General features: G+C 38.3%; 1 protein-coding gene across 4 annotated transcripts; it reads right to left on the reverse strand.

The window, feature by feature from the left end:
• Positions 1–3,414: 3,414 nt before the first annotated feature.
• etv5b (ETS variant transcription factor 5b) lies at positions 3,415–11,934 on the reverse strand. 4 transcript variants are annotated; one of them, XM_026259437.1, is made up of 12 exons: positions 11,774–11,934; positions 10,388–10,521; positions 10,165–10,249; positions 10,004–10,051; positions 9,719–9,769; positions 6,463–6,586; positions 6,086–6,373; positions 5,446–5,735; positions 4,623–4,685; positions 4,266–4,504; positions 4,077–4,184; positions 3,415–3,921 (listed from the first exon to the last, which is right to left on the reverse strand). In XM_026259437.1, exons 2-12 carry the CDS (start codon positions 10,433–10,435, stop codon positions 3,685–3,687), a joined length of 1,581 nt encoding a protein of 526 aa, XP_026115222.1. In that variant the 5' UTR covers positions 10,436–10,521; positions 11,774–11,934; the 3' UTR covers positions 3,415–3,684. The 4 variants fall into 4 exon arrangements, with proteins under 4 accessions (XP_026115222.1, XP_026115227.1, XP_026115220.1 ...); XM_026259442.1 differs by having other exon boundaries at positions 4,083–4,184; positions 11,774–11,933; XM_026259435.1 differs by having other exon boundaries at positions 10,165–10,252; positions 11,774–11,933.
• Positions 11,935–14,300: the final 2,366 nt, after the last annotated feature.

Below are 14,300 nucleotides of genomic sequence, written 5' to 3' on the forward strand. Positions count from 1 at the left end.
GTATCACTTTAATGTGCCAATGGACTGAATAGTCAGATTGTAAAGGCTGAAACGGAATGCACAATTTTTTTAAATTTGTACAGATTTTCATAGTGGTGGACGAAGTACACAAATCAAGTACTTGAGTAAAAGTACAGATACGTATAGTAAAATATTACTCCAGTAAAAGTAAAAGTACTCCTTTTTCAATCTTACTCAAGTGAAAGTACAAAAGTACTCAATTTTTTATGTACTTAAGTAAAAAAGTACTGAAAGATAGATGTTTGCAATTTTATATAGGCTACTTAATTTAATTTTATATTAGCACGTATTTTTTTATAATCCTACTGCTCAAAATACCTGGAATTTTTTTCCAAAATAACCACTATATGGAGTCAAGATATATTTTTGTTGTTGATATGGACTACGTTGATTAGAGTAATGTTCACTGTGAAGCTTACACTGTGATGTACCTGAGAGAAAACAGAGTTGACCACCTGATTTTCACCAGTAAGAACAAAGTATTTTAAAGTTTGTTTTACAGAGCATCAAAGTTACAGTACAGACCAAAAGTTTGGACACTCCTTCTCATTCAAAGAGTTTTCTTTATTTTCATGACTATGAAAATTGTAGAGTCACACTGAAGGCATCAAAGGCTATTTGACCAAGAAGGAGAGTGATGGGGTGCAGAGCCAGATGACCTGGCATCCACAGTCACCGGACCTGAACCCAATCGAGATGGTTTAGGGGTGAGCTGGACCGCAGACAGAAGGCAAAAGGGCCAACAAGTGCTAAGCATCTCTCGGGGAACTCCTTCAAGACTGTTGGAAGACCATTTCAGGTGACTACCTCTTGAAGCTCATCAAGAGAAGGCCAAGAGTGTGCAAAGCAGTAATCAAAGCAAAAGTTGGCTACTTTGAAGAACCTACAATATGACATATTTTCAGTTGTTTCACACTTTTTTGTTATGTAATTCCATATATAATTCCACATGTGTTAATTCATAGTTTTGATGCCTTCAGTGTGAATCTACAATTTTCTTAGTCATAAAAATAAACAAAACTCTTTGAATGAGAAGGTGTGTCCAAACTTTTGGTCTGTACTGTAACTTTATATATGACATGATAATAAGGCCTGAAGTTAGGAAGAACATTAAGGAATATATACATCTATTTATCTATCTATCTATCTATAGGTGGTTGAATAAAAATATTTGGACATTATTTATAAAAATTACCTCAACTTAGCAACAACAAGCTTGTTAGCTAGACAGTTAGCATCAGCTAACAATATTTACTTATTTTCAGTACGGTTATGAATAAACATTCATGTCTGTCTAACGTTACTCGTCTAGTTAATCCAAACAATATACATATGCATAACGTTACTGTTGATAAACGATATAAAAACAGACGTCAAATAGGACATTTTAATAAAACTGTTAACATTATGGCAGCGGGGAATTTGAACGTGCATGAGTTATTGTATTTAATCTGTGTTATTTAAAGTTTTTTTTTTTTTTTTACCTAAAATTGATGCGTCTGCACTCGAGCATTTCAATGGGCTTAAATATATCACTCTTTACAACGGATTTAGTTCCCAAACAACTGAGAATTTTGACCTATTGATTTTTTAAGTTACAATAATTAATCCAATATTTCGACATTAATAACTTACTTTTAGCAACATCAGACGCACGCGCGCTCACAAGATCTCCCGGTTCTTACTTCTGTAGACTCGCACTAAACGGTTCATTTGAATCAGTGAGTGGTCGACTCCAGAACAGCTGCATTTGGATAATTCTAATTCGTAAACGAATCGTTTGGTGCGATTCGCGATCCGATTTAAAAGTTTATTTTGAAAAGACAGTTCGTTCATGATGAATCAGACACCGCTTCTGCGTGTAGGAGCACGTGATATATTACAGGGAGTAACGATATGATTTATGAAATGTAGTGAAGTAAAAAGTACGATTTTATGCTTTGGAATGTAGTGAAGTAAAAGTAAAAGTTACTCAAAATAAAATTACTCAAGTAAAGTACAGATACTTGAAAAATGTACTAAAGTACAGTAACGAAGTAAAGCTACTCCGTTACTGTCCACCACTTATACATTGGTCAACATTGTAATGGTTACAGAAAAATGTGCATTGAACTAAATGTCACACACTACCTGAGTTGTTCAGAACCAGGTTGCCAGGTTATCATAAAACACGCCCAATTGGGGAATAAAATAATTTTTTTTTTTTTTCTTGGATTCCCTCAGTAAAATACACATTTCAGGGACTAAATATTGCATTACTATGGTAACTTCCAAAAACAACCAGCAGCAACAGTGTTAAAGTAGCCCGATTACAGGAAACCTGCGGACTTGGCAACACTGTTCTGAACAACAAATTAACCCAAAACTAGATTTGCTGAAAACGTTCTAATCCTCAGGCCATCCAAGATGAGTTTCTACATCAGAATAGATTTGGAGAAATTTTACCTTGTCCAAGTTAAGTTATTAAATGAAACACATAGGAGGGGAAAAAAATCCAAGAACCACCATATCTGTTTATGGACGTTTATTTATCCTGTATCTTATAGCTTAGAAAATACAGACCTGTAATTGTACACCAAAACTGTACTTGAAAATTCTTAATGAAAGAGATTTGAAAGACAATTGTCTTCAAAAGACAATGAGTTTTATCCACAGTGAAACAAAACTAGGGGTATGTTGTACCCAGTACGGACAAATAAGGTTGACAGTGAAGGAGAAAAGAGCTTCTTGCCATGCTTGTTTACTACTAAGCAGAGATCAGACAGCCTCGCTATAATCCTTTGGTAAACAGTTAAAGGTCGCACAAGCATGGCTGATCTTGGATCAGGCATTTCAGCCTTGATTTTCCCCGATATCAAGAGCTGGTTTGCAGTTTCACACACACCACTATACAAAAAGAACCGATTAAAAGTGATAAAAGTCTGTTGTACAGCTTATACAATGCAATTCAATTCAGCTTTTGCAAAAATATATTCATAATATACATAGATTTCACTTTTCAGTTCCCTTATCTACTTTTTGTCCATTCTACCCAACTCCATATCCATAAAAATCACATTACAAAAGCAATTGAAATAACTATTTCTGAACAGTTATAAAGCATTTTACTTGGCCAGCTGGAGAAAAATTGTGCCTTTTTCCAGAATATAATCAAAGCTATATACACTTTGATAATGTCGACAACAGCCTGAGGCGCATCATAATGCATTGTCAGAAGTTGTTACAAATCTCACTAAAGCAGAGCATTGAAAAAGACACCAGCCCCGATACACAAAGCAGTGCACAAAAGCCATATTTTAAAATATACACTTATTTATTTATTTATATATATATATATATATATATATATATATATATATATATATATATATATATATATATATATATATATATATATATATATATAAAATCATAGGTTACACTGGAAAATACTGTTGTGTCTCTTTAAGCTTTTTTTGTTTGTAATTTAAAAAAAAATTCCATCATGGAACCTGTGTAGTAACAAACAAACAAAAAATAAAAGTGTGGCAAGAAAGTCTAGAGACTTGTCAGCAGGCGCTACAGATTCCTCATTGGAGCAATTACAATTTGACATGAGCTGCATTTGGAGTGTGAAGAAGCATTTTAGAGTTCTTCTGGTCGGCTCATCAGTGGCGAAACAGATCAGAAAGCGTAATTTTCAGGAAAGGACAGCCCCACTAAGCACTGGTCCCTGGAATCGCCTGTATACGGGACACTGTTATTCTCATCAAAATGTGAAAGTGGAACAGTGTCGTCCTCTGGAACCTGCAGCCCATCGGGGTCTGCTTTCAGACTGGGCCTCTGGTTATCAGGGAATGCCATGGAGAAGAGCGCATCAGGATCACACACAAACTTATACACATACCGCTCTCCAGCAACCTGCATATGAACAAGATAAAGAGATATGACTTAGAAAAACTTATTTGAGAACGGCTGATATGTTTTGATGGGGTAGCTCTGACTAACTATAGATAATGAGGGAACTGTGATAAAGGGATTGAAAGAAGAAAAATGACATTGGAACGGGAACGTGCCTTTACCTTCTGCATGATGCCCTTCTCATAGTAGTAGCGCAGGGAGCGGCTCAGTTTGTCATAATTCATCGCAGGCCTGTTCTTCTGGATGCCCCAACGGCGAGCAACCTTTTGAAAACAGGTGTGTTAATTCTGCTTGTTGGCTAAATAAATTGGTTATAAAGCCATTTTCTTTCATAACACACTGACCTCCTCTGGTTCAATGAGTTTAAACTCCAGCCCACGGCCAGTCCAAGCGATGAAGTGGCTGTTGGATGGGTCGTCCAGCAGAGTGACCAGGAACTGCCAGAGTTGCAGAGACCCCCTTCGTTGATACGGAGGACCCTCCCGGAAAACTCCACCCTCCTGCTTCAGTTTTCCCTCCAGGCGGTCTGGCACTAAACATGCATCATCATAATACAGGTGGGATTCTCCATCATACCCAAAACCTGAAATTGGCAGCCAAGGAAAAATGTAGTTTAATATGGGATGCAAGCCATTTATTGATAAATTATCTGCTCCTGAAGGAAGCAGAAGTAGATGAAACTAAACTGACAAAAGTCTTACCCTCGCTGTTGGTGCCATAGAAGTTTGCAGATTTGCCAAAAGATGACTGGCAGTTCAGCACTTCTGCAAGACAATTGAGAAAAATGATAGTCAGATTAAAATAATATATTAAATACAATAAAAATGTAAAGTCAAGTTAAATTTCAAATAACATTTAAATAAAATTAAAAGTAATAAAAACAATATGATATAATAACATTTGAAAGTATAAAAAAAAAAAACACGTTGTATGGTTTATCAGATCTGTACCATTAATTGTTTCACACTAATGGTATATTCACATTTACTATTGTCAGGTGATTTTTCATTGCAAAAGGAATGTGCTGGAATTTCATTTTGATTTACTTTCATAAGTTATCCATGTTGACCAACAGAAAGTGACAGTGTACACTGTGCTTTATTCATGGCTTAAGTGTTTAAAATTGACCTTTGCTGTTGAAATTTCACCATTATGACAATTTTACAGCCAGTGTGACTTATTTTACAGCAACTCGCTAATGGTACATTCACACAGGGACTCAGCTTCAACATCTCTCGTTAACTTTAAAATGAAATGGCGTCAAGCTTTGCCGAAATGAAATGTGGATCCGTTGCTCGTGGCAGAAATTGAAAACTTTTCAACTTTTCAAGTGCCAATGCAGCCGTCAGCCAATCAAACAGCCTTATGCAAATACCCTGGTGCAGACAATCGCGTTCATGCAACACCGAAACTAATGTGAGTGGCTGTTAACACTATGACCATCGCATCAGCACCAAGCTTTAGAAATGCCCTCATCAAGCATCGACACCACGTGTGAATGAACCGTAAGGGATTTACACCTACCTGAGTCATAGCCGAAGTCTCTGGGCTCCTGCTTGATTGACATTTGGTGGAACAATGGTGCACGAGGAGGTCCCATGTTTTGCAAACCCTGCTCATTGTAACAGGGATCCACCATTTCCTTTTTGAATCGCTGGGGAGGCATTGGCACTAATGGCTCTGACATCTGGCGCTGATAATGGGGCCGGCCATGTCGGGGAAATTGGCCACGGGCCTGCGGGGGGTAAGGTGTCTGACAGCGGCCATCGGACTGCGGGAATGGCAGACAGGGCTCGGAAAGCTGCCGATGGAATCTAACGAAAGAGAAAGGCAAAACATGAGAAATTATGTGAGATGGCATTATTCACAACACCAAGGGGAAATGAGATCATTAGTGTAACGTCAAAGGGATAAGTCTGGTGTTAAAGCTCTTTTTTCCATTAGTTAAACCTGGAGACTTGAATAGGATAAATATAGAACTACTTTCCAGGTCAGTGTGGCATCTTTAACAAGATAAAACCAATGAAAGGCTCAACCTGAGCTGATTACAGCACTTTCAATAGGCACGAGCAGCTCAAGTAGGAGGTAAAGATAGAATTTAGGTTAGAAAATGATCACTGTGTCCCAAAAAGTGACTACAAAGTACCGGATCATATATCCATACCTGTGCTCTGTGCTGTAGGAGGCATCTGGGTGATTGACAGGTGGGCAGGGCACAGCAAAAGGTGGGCTCTGACTGTGAAGTGGAGTCTGTGCTCTCTGATGTGGAGGTGTGGAGCTGTGGTTGGGACCAGGTAATAGTGGCGGGCCTTGTGTCTGAGTCTGGGCTGGTGGCATCACTCTTTTCTGCAAAGGGTTTGTGGCTGCGCTGGTGGAGGAGCCAAAGGGTGATGCCGGTGTAGAAGGAGGAGTGAGTGGCTTGTTAAAAGTAAATGGCTTCCCATCGAAGGCACTAAAATTGAATGACAAAATTGAATATGAGTCAGTGAGAAGGAGTGAGAGAGAGAAAAATGGAAAAGGTAAGGATAAAGAAATGTATACCTGTAGTTATAAAGGCACTTTTCTCCATATGGAGACAGTCTCTGCTCTTGTCCACACGGGGAATACTCTCTGCTTGGGCTCAGTTCCCGCTTTACTTTTGTTTGAGGGGGTCCATGGAACATCACTAGAGAGAGGGAAAACAATTCTAAGTCTCACAAATACTGACAAAAACACAGTTCTTTAACTTGGAACCTAGACTACTGGTCAAATAATTATTAAATAATTAGAATTTTTTTTTGTATTGATAAGTCTAATGAGCACTAATGTGTATAATATATTTATTTATTTTTTCTTACCCCTTTTGAATGGCAGTGTAGCACAGTTTTCAATGCTTAATATTTTTGAGGAAACCATTTTTAACATTGTTAAATGTTTCTTGAGCACCAAATCAGCATATTAGAATAATTTCGAAAGAATCATGTGACACACTGCAGTAATAGCTGCAAAAAAATTTTGCTTTCTCATCACATTATAAATTACAAAAATGTGTCAATAAAATTTTTATAAATTACATTTTAAAATATATTCAATAGAAACCGTCATTTGTAATATTTTATATTACGGTTTTTATTTTTATAAAAAAAAAAAAAAAAAAAATGTAATATAGGCAATTAAGGGAAAGCACAACCGAGGCAAAATGAGGAGCTAAACATGGCATGGAGTATCAAACCAGCTCTAATAATGAGTAATTAAAACCATTTTAATATGTAATATGATTTATTGGCTTATCACTTTTGACCAATAGATGGCATGTGGTTTGTTCTGTGTGAGGTGACAATGGCACACACAACGTTTGGTGTCAATATTTTAAAGCTTTGCAGAGATACGGCCTCAGAATCATTTTGGCCTCATGCCTCAAATTTGTAGTAGCACTATACAAAAACAGTTTTGTCTACCAACACAAAATCCATAATATTTTGCTAGCATCGTCTGAAGATGATCTTATTCGATTTTGGTGAAAATCGGACCAACAATCGAGGAAGAGTTAGAAAAAGTATGCTGTCAACATAAATCAAAATGACAGAAAGGAAGTACGGCAGACTATGGAATCATTGGCATCCATGTTGTCGGCATGACCAAAAAAGTATTATCAGACCAGTTTAATTACAATAGGCTTATGCTATAAAAATTTCATTAGCAGTCTTGGAAATTTCATAATGGTTAATGAATGGCTTGAATCACTTGACAAATATGTGGCGCTGTTACCAAATTGATGTAGCATGGTCAGTGTGAGGTGACAAAGGTACATACAAAGTTTGGTGTTAATATGTCAAAGCTTTTCAAAGATAAAGCCTCGGATGCAGTTTGGCATCTTTCCAGCAAATTCATTTATGCGCTAAATGAGAACAGTTTCGTATATCGACACAAAATCCAGCATTTCACTAGATAACTTTTTTCCAGTATGGTCTGAAAATGATCTGAATGGGCTAGGAGAAGTTTGAAACATAGGTTTTTAACATAAAATCAAAATGGAGGACAAGAAATTCATCCAATTATGAATTGGATTCGATTTTCTCTGCATGACCCAAGGAATATATCCAGATCCGTTTCATTACAATAGTCTGATATAAACAAAAGTTATTAGCATTATTCAAAATTTCATTATAACTTTTGACCACAATGTCATGGTGGCGTTTCCCTCAAACGTTTTGAGTATCATCAGGGCATGGTGAAGAATATACATAGAGTTTTGTAATGATGTCAATGCGTTCAAAAAAGAAATATGGCATTTTATGAAAAAATCTAAATGGCTAACATGGGAAAATTGCTCCATGGAATCTAAAGAGACCAGTTTTGTGATTTTTGGCTAAACCATTCAGAAATAATCAAAATATAGCCATTTTCCCTAAATCCTGACCACTAGGTGGCACAGTGCCGAAACACTGCAGGTAGCCTCAGGGCATGCTTGTTATAACACACACCAAGTTTAGTCTCAATAGCCTTAGATCTATTTTTGTGCACTTTTCGTAGTAGAATTCGTTCACGTGTTATTCAAGATTGGTTTGATAAATCAACTTGAATTTCATAACTTTTTGCCAGCATTGTCTTTTTTTGGTGAAAAATCGGACAAACTGTCTAGGAATAGTTCAAAAAAAGTGTGTTTTACGAACTATTAAGAATAGCGGAAAAACTTTTTTTTTGCCAAGGTTTCAGAGGAAAATTTTTACATAATTTTCCTTCTGTGACTTATGGTGTTAAAGTTATTAGCATAAACATGAGTGAAAATTTGGACAAGTGGTGGCGCTAGAGAGTTCAGGTTAGAGACTCCAAATTTGCTATGGTCAACACACACCAGGTTCAGTTTCAATAGCCTCAGATCCATTTTTATGCACTTTTGTAGTAAAATTTGTTCTCAACATTAGACAACAGTTTCAGAACTTTCCCACAAGTGGTTATATGGGTTGCCATAGACTCAAGGAGGAAGAAGAAAAAGAATTCTAGCAAATATATTAGGTGCTATTGCACCTTCAGTGCTTGGCTCCTAATTACTTCAAACTTTTGACCGGTATCAAAACCTAGCATCATCTGGTGTCAGATTTTTGATGGATATGCAAATACTGGACTTCTAGAAGTACTCTGTAAAAAAAAAAGAAAAAAAAAAAAAAAAGAACTTTCCCTCTAGAAAAGGAGGCTGCAAGTTAGAACTTGCAGACTATCACATGATTCCTATGGAAAAAGGGCCCCACTGCCCAGCTGTGGTGAAAGAGGGGCCTGTGAGAGCTACAGGCACGATTCCAGATAAGGGGAATTGTGCCAGACAAACACACACATACCCTTCACACACAATTTCTATGCAAACACATCCATGTGCATTCACCTTCTACAATAAACACCATTGACACCATAGAAAATGCACACAATCAGACTTATTCAGAGCCAAATGGGAAGAAAAACTAACAAGGGAAACAGCAAGAGCACTGTTTACCAGCATATAATAACCAGAGTGTGTGCGCGCCTACGATACAGCCCCATTAAAATGTCACCAAGCTGGAGGCTGCCATGAGTTACAGCACCGCAGCGGCAGCCTGGGCCTCACATGTGCGCACACTCCATAGAAACATCTTAAACTCATGCTTAGGAATCGGGTTTGGCACAGAAACGTCTGGAATGCAGTGTTTTGAGATTCATTCAATTGGTTTTCTTGGTTTCAAGGAGGAAGGTGTCAGGATTGGTTCTCTAATTCAAATGCAGTTTCTAGAATTCATAAAGGCAAGTTCTATAGGTAATTCTGCATGAATGTTCAAAGAGCACTCACAGTTATCCGACTGGAAATCTGGAACAAACTGTTCGTCATCAGGTACCTGGGCTGCACATAGAGAGGGAAAACAAAATTGAATTATTTAGAAAAATAAATGATACATTTAAAGTGAATATAAATGTTTTGTATATTTATATATGCCGTAATGTCTCATCCAGTTTGAATGGGGCCCCAGAGATCAACCACTGGATGATGCATTAACAACCAAGTTGCGTTTTAACAGTAGTTATGAAACATATTCCATAACCATGACTATTCTAGAGCTTAGGCCTGTTGCCATACCTTCCGCTATCCAAATCTCTTGAAGCTGGCTCAGATCTTGAAAGAGCTCTGTGGGACACAAAGATTGATTTGTGAATAAACAGACTGATTTGTTTGGGCCTGGGTTAAATGGTGTGCTTTAGAGGGATCTGGATGGATTGATTGCATGTTAATTTGTTTACCCTCTGTATCCTGTGCCAACTCAGTGTCAACAAACTTCCTTTTTCGGTCATTGAATAGCCTGCAAAATGGTTCCTGCATGCGAGACTTCTGTGTATAAAAAAAAAATAATGATCAAATAATAATCAAATAATGAAAGTTTGAACAAGTGATCATTGTTCACAGCCATCCAGTTTGGACCTCATACCAGAAAATGAGGTATGACGAGTTGAAGCAGAGACTTACATTTGGGGGCACTACGAAAGGGACCTGCTGGTCGTAAAACCCGTCCATGTTGCTTGCTTCTCACTGCGGCCTAAGGGGCTGCAGCAGGAGGGAAAGCGGGAGTAAACTGGGAGAAAGGGGGGTGTTATCGTCACCTGTCGGAAGAAGAGCCGAGAAAAGTGGCACTTAGAGAAAGACACACAACGCACTCTGTCAGGATCTGATGCAGCTGTCAGTGAACGTCCCATGTCCTGACAGTCCAGAACCAACTGTCCCTTTGATCTGTGAAAACTTCAGCTAGCCTGTTTGTTTGTGTAACACTCACTCTCATCTCAGATGAAGTGTGTTGCATTAGTGAAGGACACTTACACTCGCTCATCCTCTCCTCTCTCTCTCACACAAACCATTTAAGACTCACGGTACAGATGGGGGTCCTTACATAACCATACAGTGCCATCTGTTGCCCGTGAGACTACCCAAGACTCCATACTTAAGAGTCTAAATTAAATTAATAATTTAGAGAAAAAAATTAATAAAAAATAACCAGCTTCACGTCTTAAAACAAATAAGATTCAGATTTAAACAGTGGAAAGGCAGGAATAAAACAACGAAGCCTAAGCTATTCGTCACGCTTTATCACACACGTGTGTTTATTTTCCCTGACGCAAGTGTTCAGGCTATAAAATCGTATTACAGCCGCGAGGCCAAGAAAACACCTCACATCCAACACCGCCTAACCTCTCCGGACTAAGAACTAATTAAACATCCATCGCTTAACATTATTGCTTCCTGAAGCTTATCAGACCCGTATAAAACAAGAGGAACGTGCGTCTGCACATTTCATACCGAAAATGAAGAGTTTGTGCTTTTAAAGATTTTATTGGCTATAATAAAGACTGCCAGCGGAAACTATAGTGGTTAAATAAGTAAATCGACATTATTGCATTACAACAGCGAGTTAACAGGTATAGAAACGAGTTCAAGAAGTTCAGTCCCTTCCCCCCCAGCGCCCATTATCGCCGCGCGCTCCCCCTCCCTCTGTTCCCGCGGACGCTTGTTTTTCTCAATGAAGTGAAATTTGATCCTCCGTGCGCGCGACCCCGAAAAAAACCAATGTCGTTCCATTCATAAAAATAGCAAACGCGCGAGAAGCACTTCATCAAACCGCATATGAATTTTGCAGAACTCAAACTGCCATTATGGCCGAGTTTAAAAAGTACCGAGAAAACAAACAGCAGGGAAATGGTTGCCAAATATGAGCACAAAGAAAATGGCGTGCGAGACAGCAAAACTAAACGCGTCGTTTGGAGTAAATTCAACTTTATAAAAATTAAAGCAAAATATGAAACTTGCATCGGGGTTTAGTTAAACAATACAAAACTAGTGCAGCGTGCAGAAAATACTCACCTAGTGGTGATTAAATCCTCTGCTTTTATGAAAAGCGTGATTTGGTAAATCCCAGCGAGAAACAGTCTGCGTTTGCGATCTGTAATGGGTATGCGCTCTCCCTCAGCTTGACGCGACTGAAATTTTCTCAATGGGATCGCTTGCTTTTCGGAGAGCATCCGCTTAACATTGCAGCTCACGCTCATTGGTTAGTTCTTTACGTCAGGCAAGGGATTGACCAGTGACTGTCTCTGCATGACATACGCCATCATGAAGCTGCAGTCAGCCAATCAGAGGAGTTCTCTGTCGTGTTTTTATGAATGGCTGGGTTTCATTCAACAACCAGATGTTTCTCCACCGCAAAGAGGCTTTTAAAGGGCCAGAAGCGAGGAGAGACGAGAGTGAATTGGCAACTGGGTCTCTAAACTAACAATCCGCTCTGACCTTCATTTTTCACACACACACACACACACACACACACACACACACACACACACACACACACACACACACACACACACACACACACACGCACACACACACACACACACGCACACACACACGCACACACACACGCACACACACACACGTTTGTTTTTGTGAAAAGTGGGGACATCCCATAGGCATAATGGTTTTTATACTGTAGAAACTGTATATTTTATCGCCCTTCACCAACCCTACCCCTAAACCTAACCCTAACAGGAAACTTTGTGCATTTTTACTTTCTCAAAAAACTCATTCTGTATGATTTCTAAGCGTTTTGAAAAATGAGGACAGGAGTTATGTCCTCATAAGTCACCCACCCTCTCCTTGTAATACCTGTGTCATACCCATGTCCAGGGCCGTCGCTAGTGGGGTGAAAGTTGGTGAGGATTACAGGGGCCCACGGCCGAGGGGGGTGGGTGGGGGATCTCTACCGTCTGGCTGAAGCCAGTCTAAAAAGACGCTCAGGACAGTTGACAGGCCACTGCTGCGTGTCATCTCGAAAGCTTATAATTTTCACGTGTTTTTAAGCCTTGTCAATTTAAACATTAAAAAGCGTTTAAAGCATTCAAACACACGACGCGGAAAAGCTCAACTGAGTAGGTTACTCGCGTGCTGAGTTCAGTGCGCCAGCGGAGAGAGAGTCTGACAGACAGCAACACTGAACCGAGCTCTCTTCTGCAAGGTTCTCCTCGAAGTTCCTCCTGCACCTGAACGAGTAAATGTAAATCGCAGTTTAAACAAACAGAAAAGAGCCCAATTCAGCAGCTGCGATGTTCGGTGTTCAGGGCTCACGCTGATAGAGAGGCGGGGCAAAACACTTGAACGCTTTGTCTGTTTTTGCCAGTTTTTTTTTTTCTTGTACGACAAATACATAAAAAAAAAAAAGTCAAAATACCCATCTTGGAAAGTATGTTCGAAAAAACTATTGGTTGTCTTAAGTGAAAGTAAACAGTTTGGATGTGTATTATATTAAATGCATTCATTGTCTCTTAATGTGACCGCGCCTAATTTAGCTACTAGCTGATGTAATGTTAATCCAAGAAATGAAAGAAAGAAATCACTCCCTGCTCTCAACTGAATTAACAAGAATTCATGCATAGTCAAACCAACAATTATACAAACACCAGATATCATTTTTGATATTGTATTTTTCTTTTCTTTTTTTTATTACTAGTATGTACAGGACACTATAATGATTTTATGTAAGTGAGTATAGCAAAATAAAGTGAACTGTGGCATATTATACCCAAATAAACTTTCATAAAGGTTGATAAAAAAAATTGATACAAAAAATAAATAAATAATTTTTGGGACCAAAGACCACACTTTGACCTAACCATGTTTTTCTTACGTGTTTTTTTCCAGAATTGCTAATGCAACCATTTAACACCACAGACTGAACAAAATTAATCGTATTGACAGCTGTCTGAAGTTTCCGTTTGATTGTAATCCATTACATATCTTTCTATAAAGTTATCTTTCTAAAGTTATCTGATATTAGGATGATATTAAGATTCATTTGTTCTAACAGTCAAACTCTGAGTTCTTTTCAGATTTTATTACCATTTTTCTAAACTAGAGCAAATAAACTGTGACACTTACAAACTTGAAAAAAAATGTAAACATTGTGTAAATAGCACAAACAAATAAACAGAATGAACATACAAATTAAACACTTTCAAACAGGGCCCACTGGTACAACCTGCACCGGGGCACCGCTAACCCCAGCTATGCCCTGCCCATGTCATTATACAGAGTTGTGTCCTGATATGTCACAAAAACAAGAGCACACACACACACACACACACACACACACACACACACACACACACACACACACACACACACACACACACATATATATTGCATTTTAAATAAAGCCTGCAGATTTAGGCTTGGGCACATTTAAATTTATGAATTTATTGTTTGATATTGTCCATACTTTTTCAAAGTTATAAAAAAAATAGAAATAAAATGTAGAAATAAAAAGTAAAAAGTAGAAATAAAATGTTTAGCTATTGCCTTTTCGGTGTGAATATTGACTGGGCCTTAGAAACCACTG

Source organism: Carassius auratus, chromosome 6 (genome assembly GCF_003368295.1).
Source record: "Carassius auratus strain Wakin chromosome 6, ASM336829v1, whole genome shotgun sequence".
Lineage (NCBI taxonomy): Eukaryota > Metazoa > Chordata > Actinopteri > Cypriniformes > Cyprinidae > Carassius > Carassius auratus.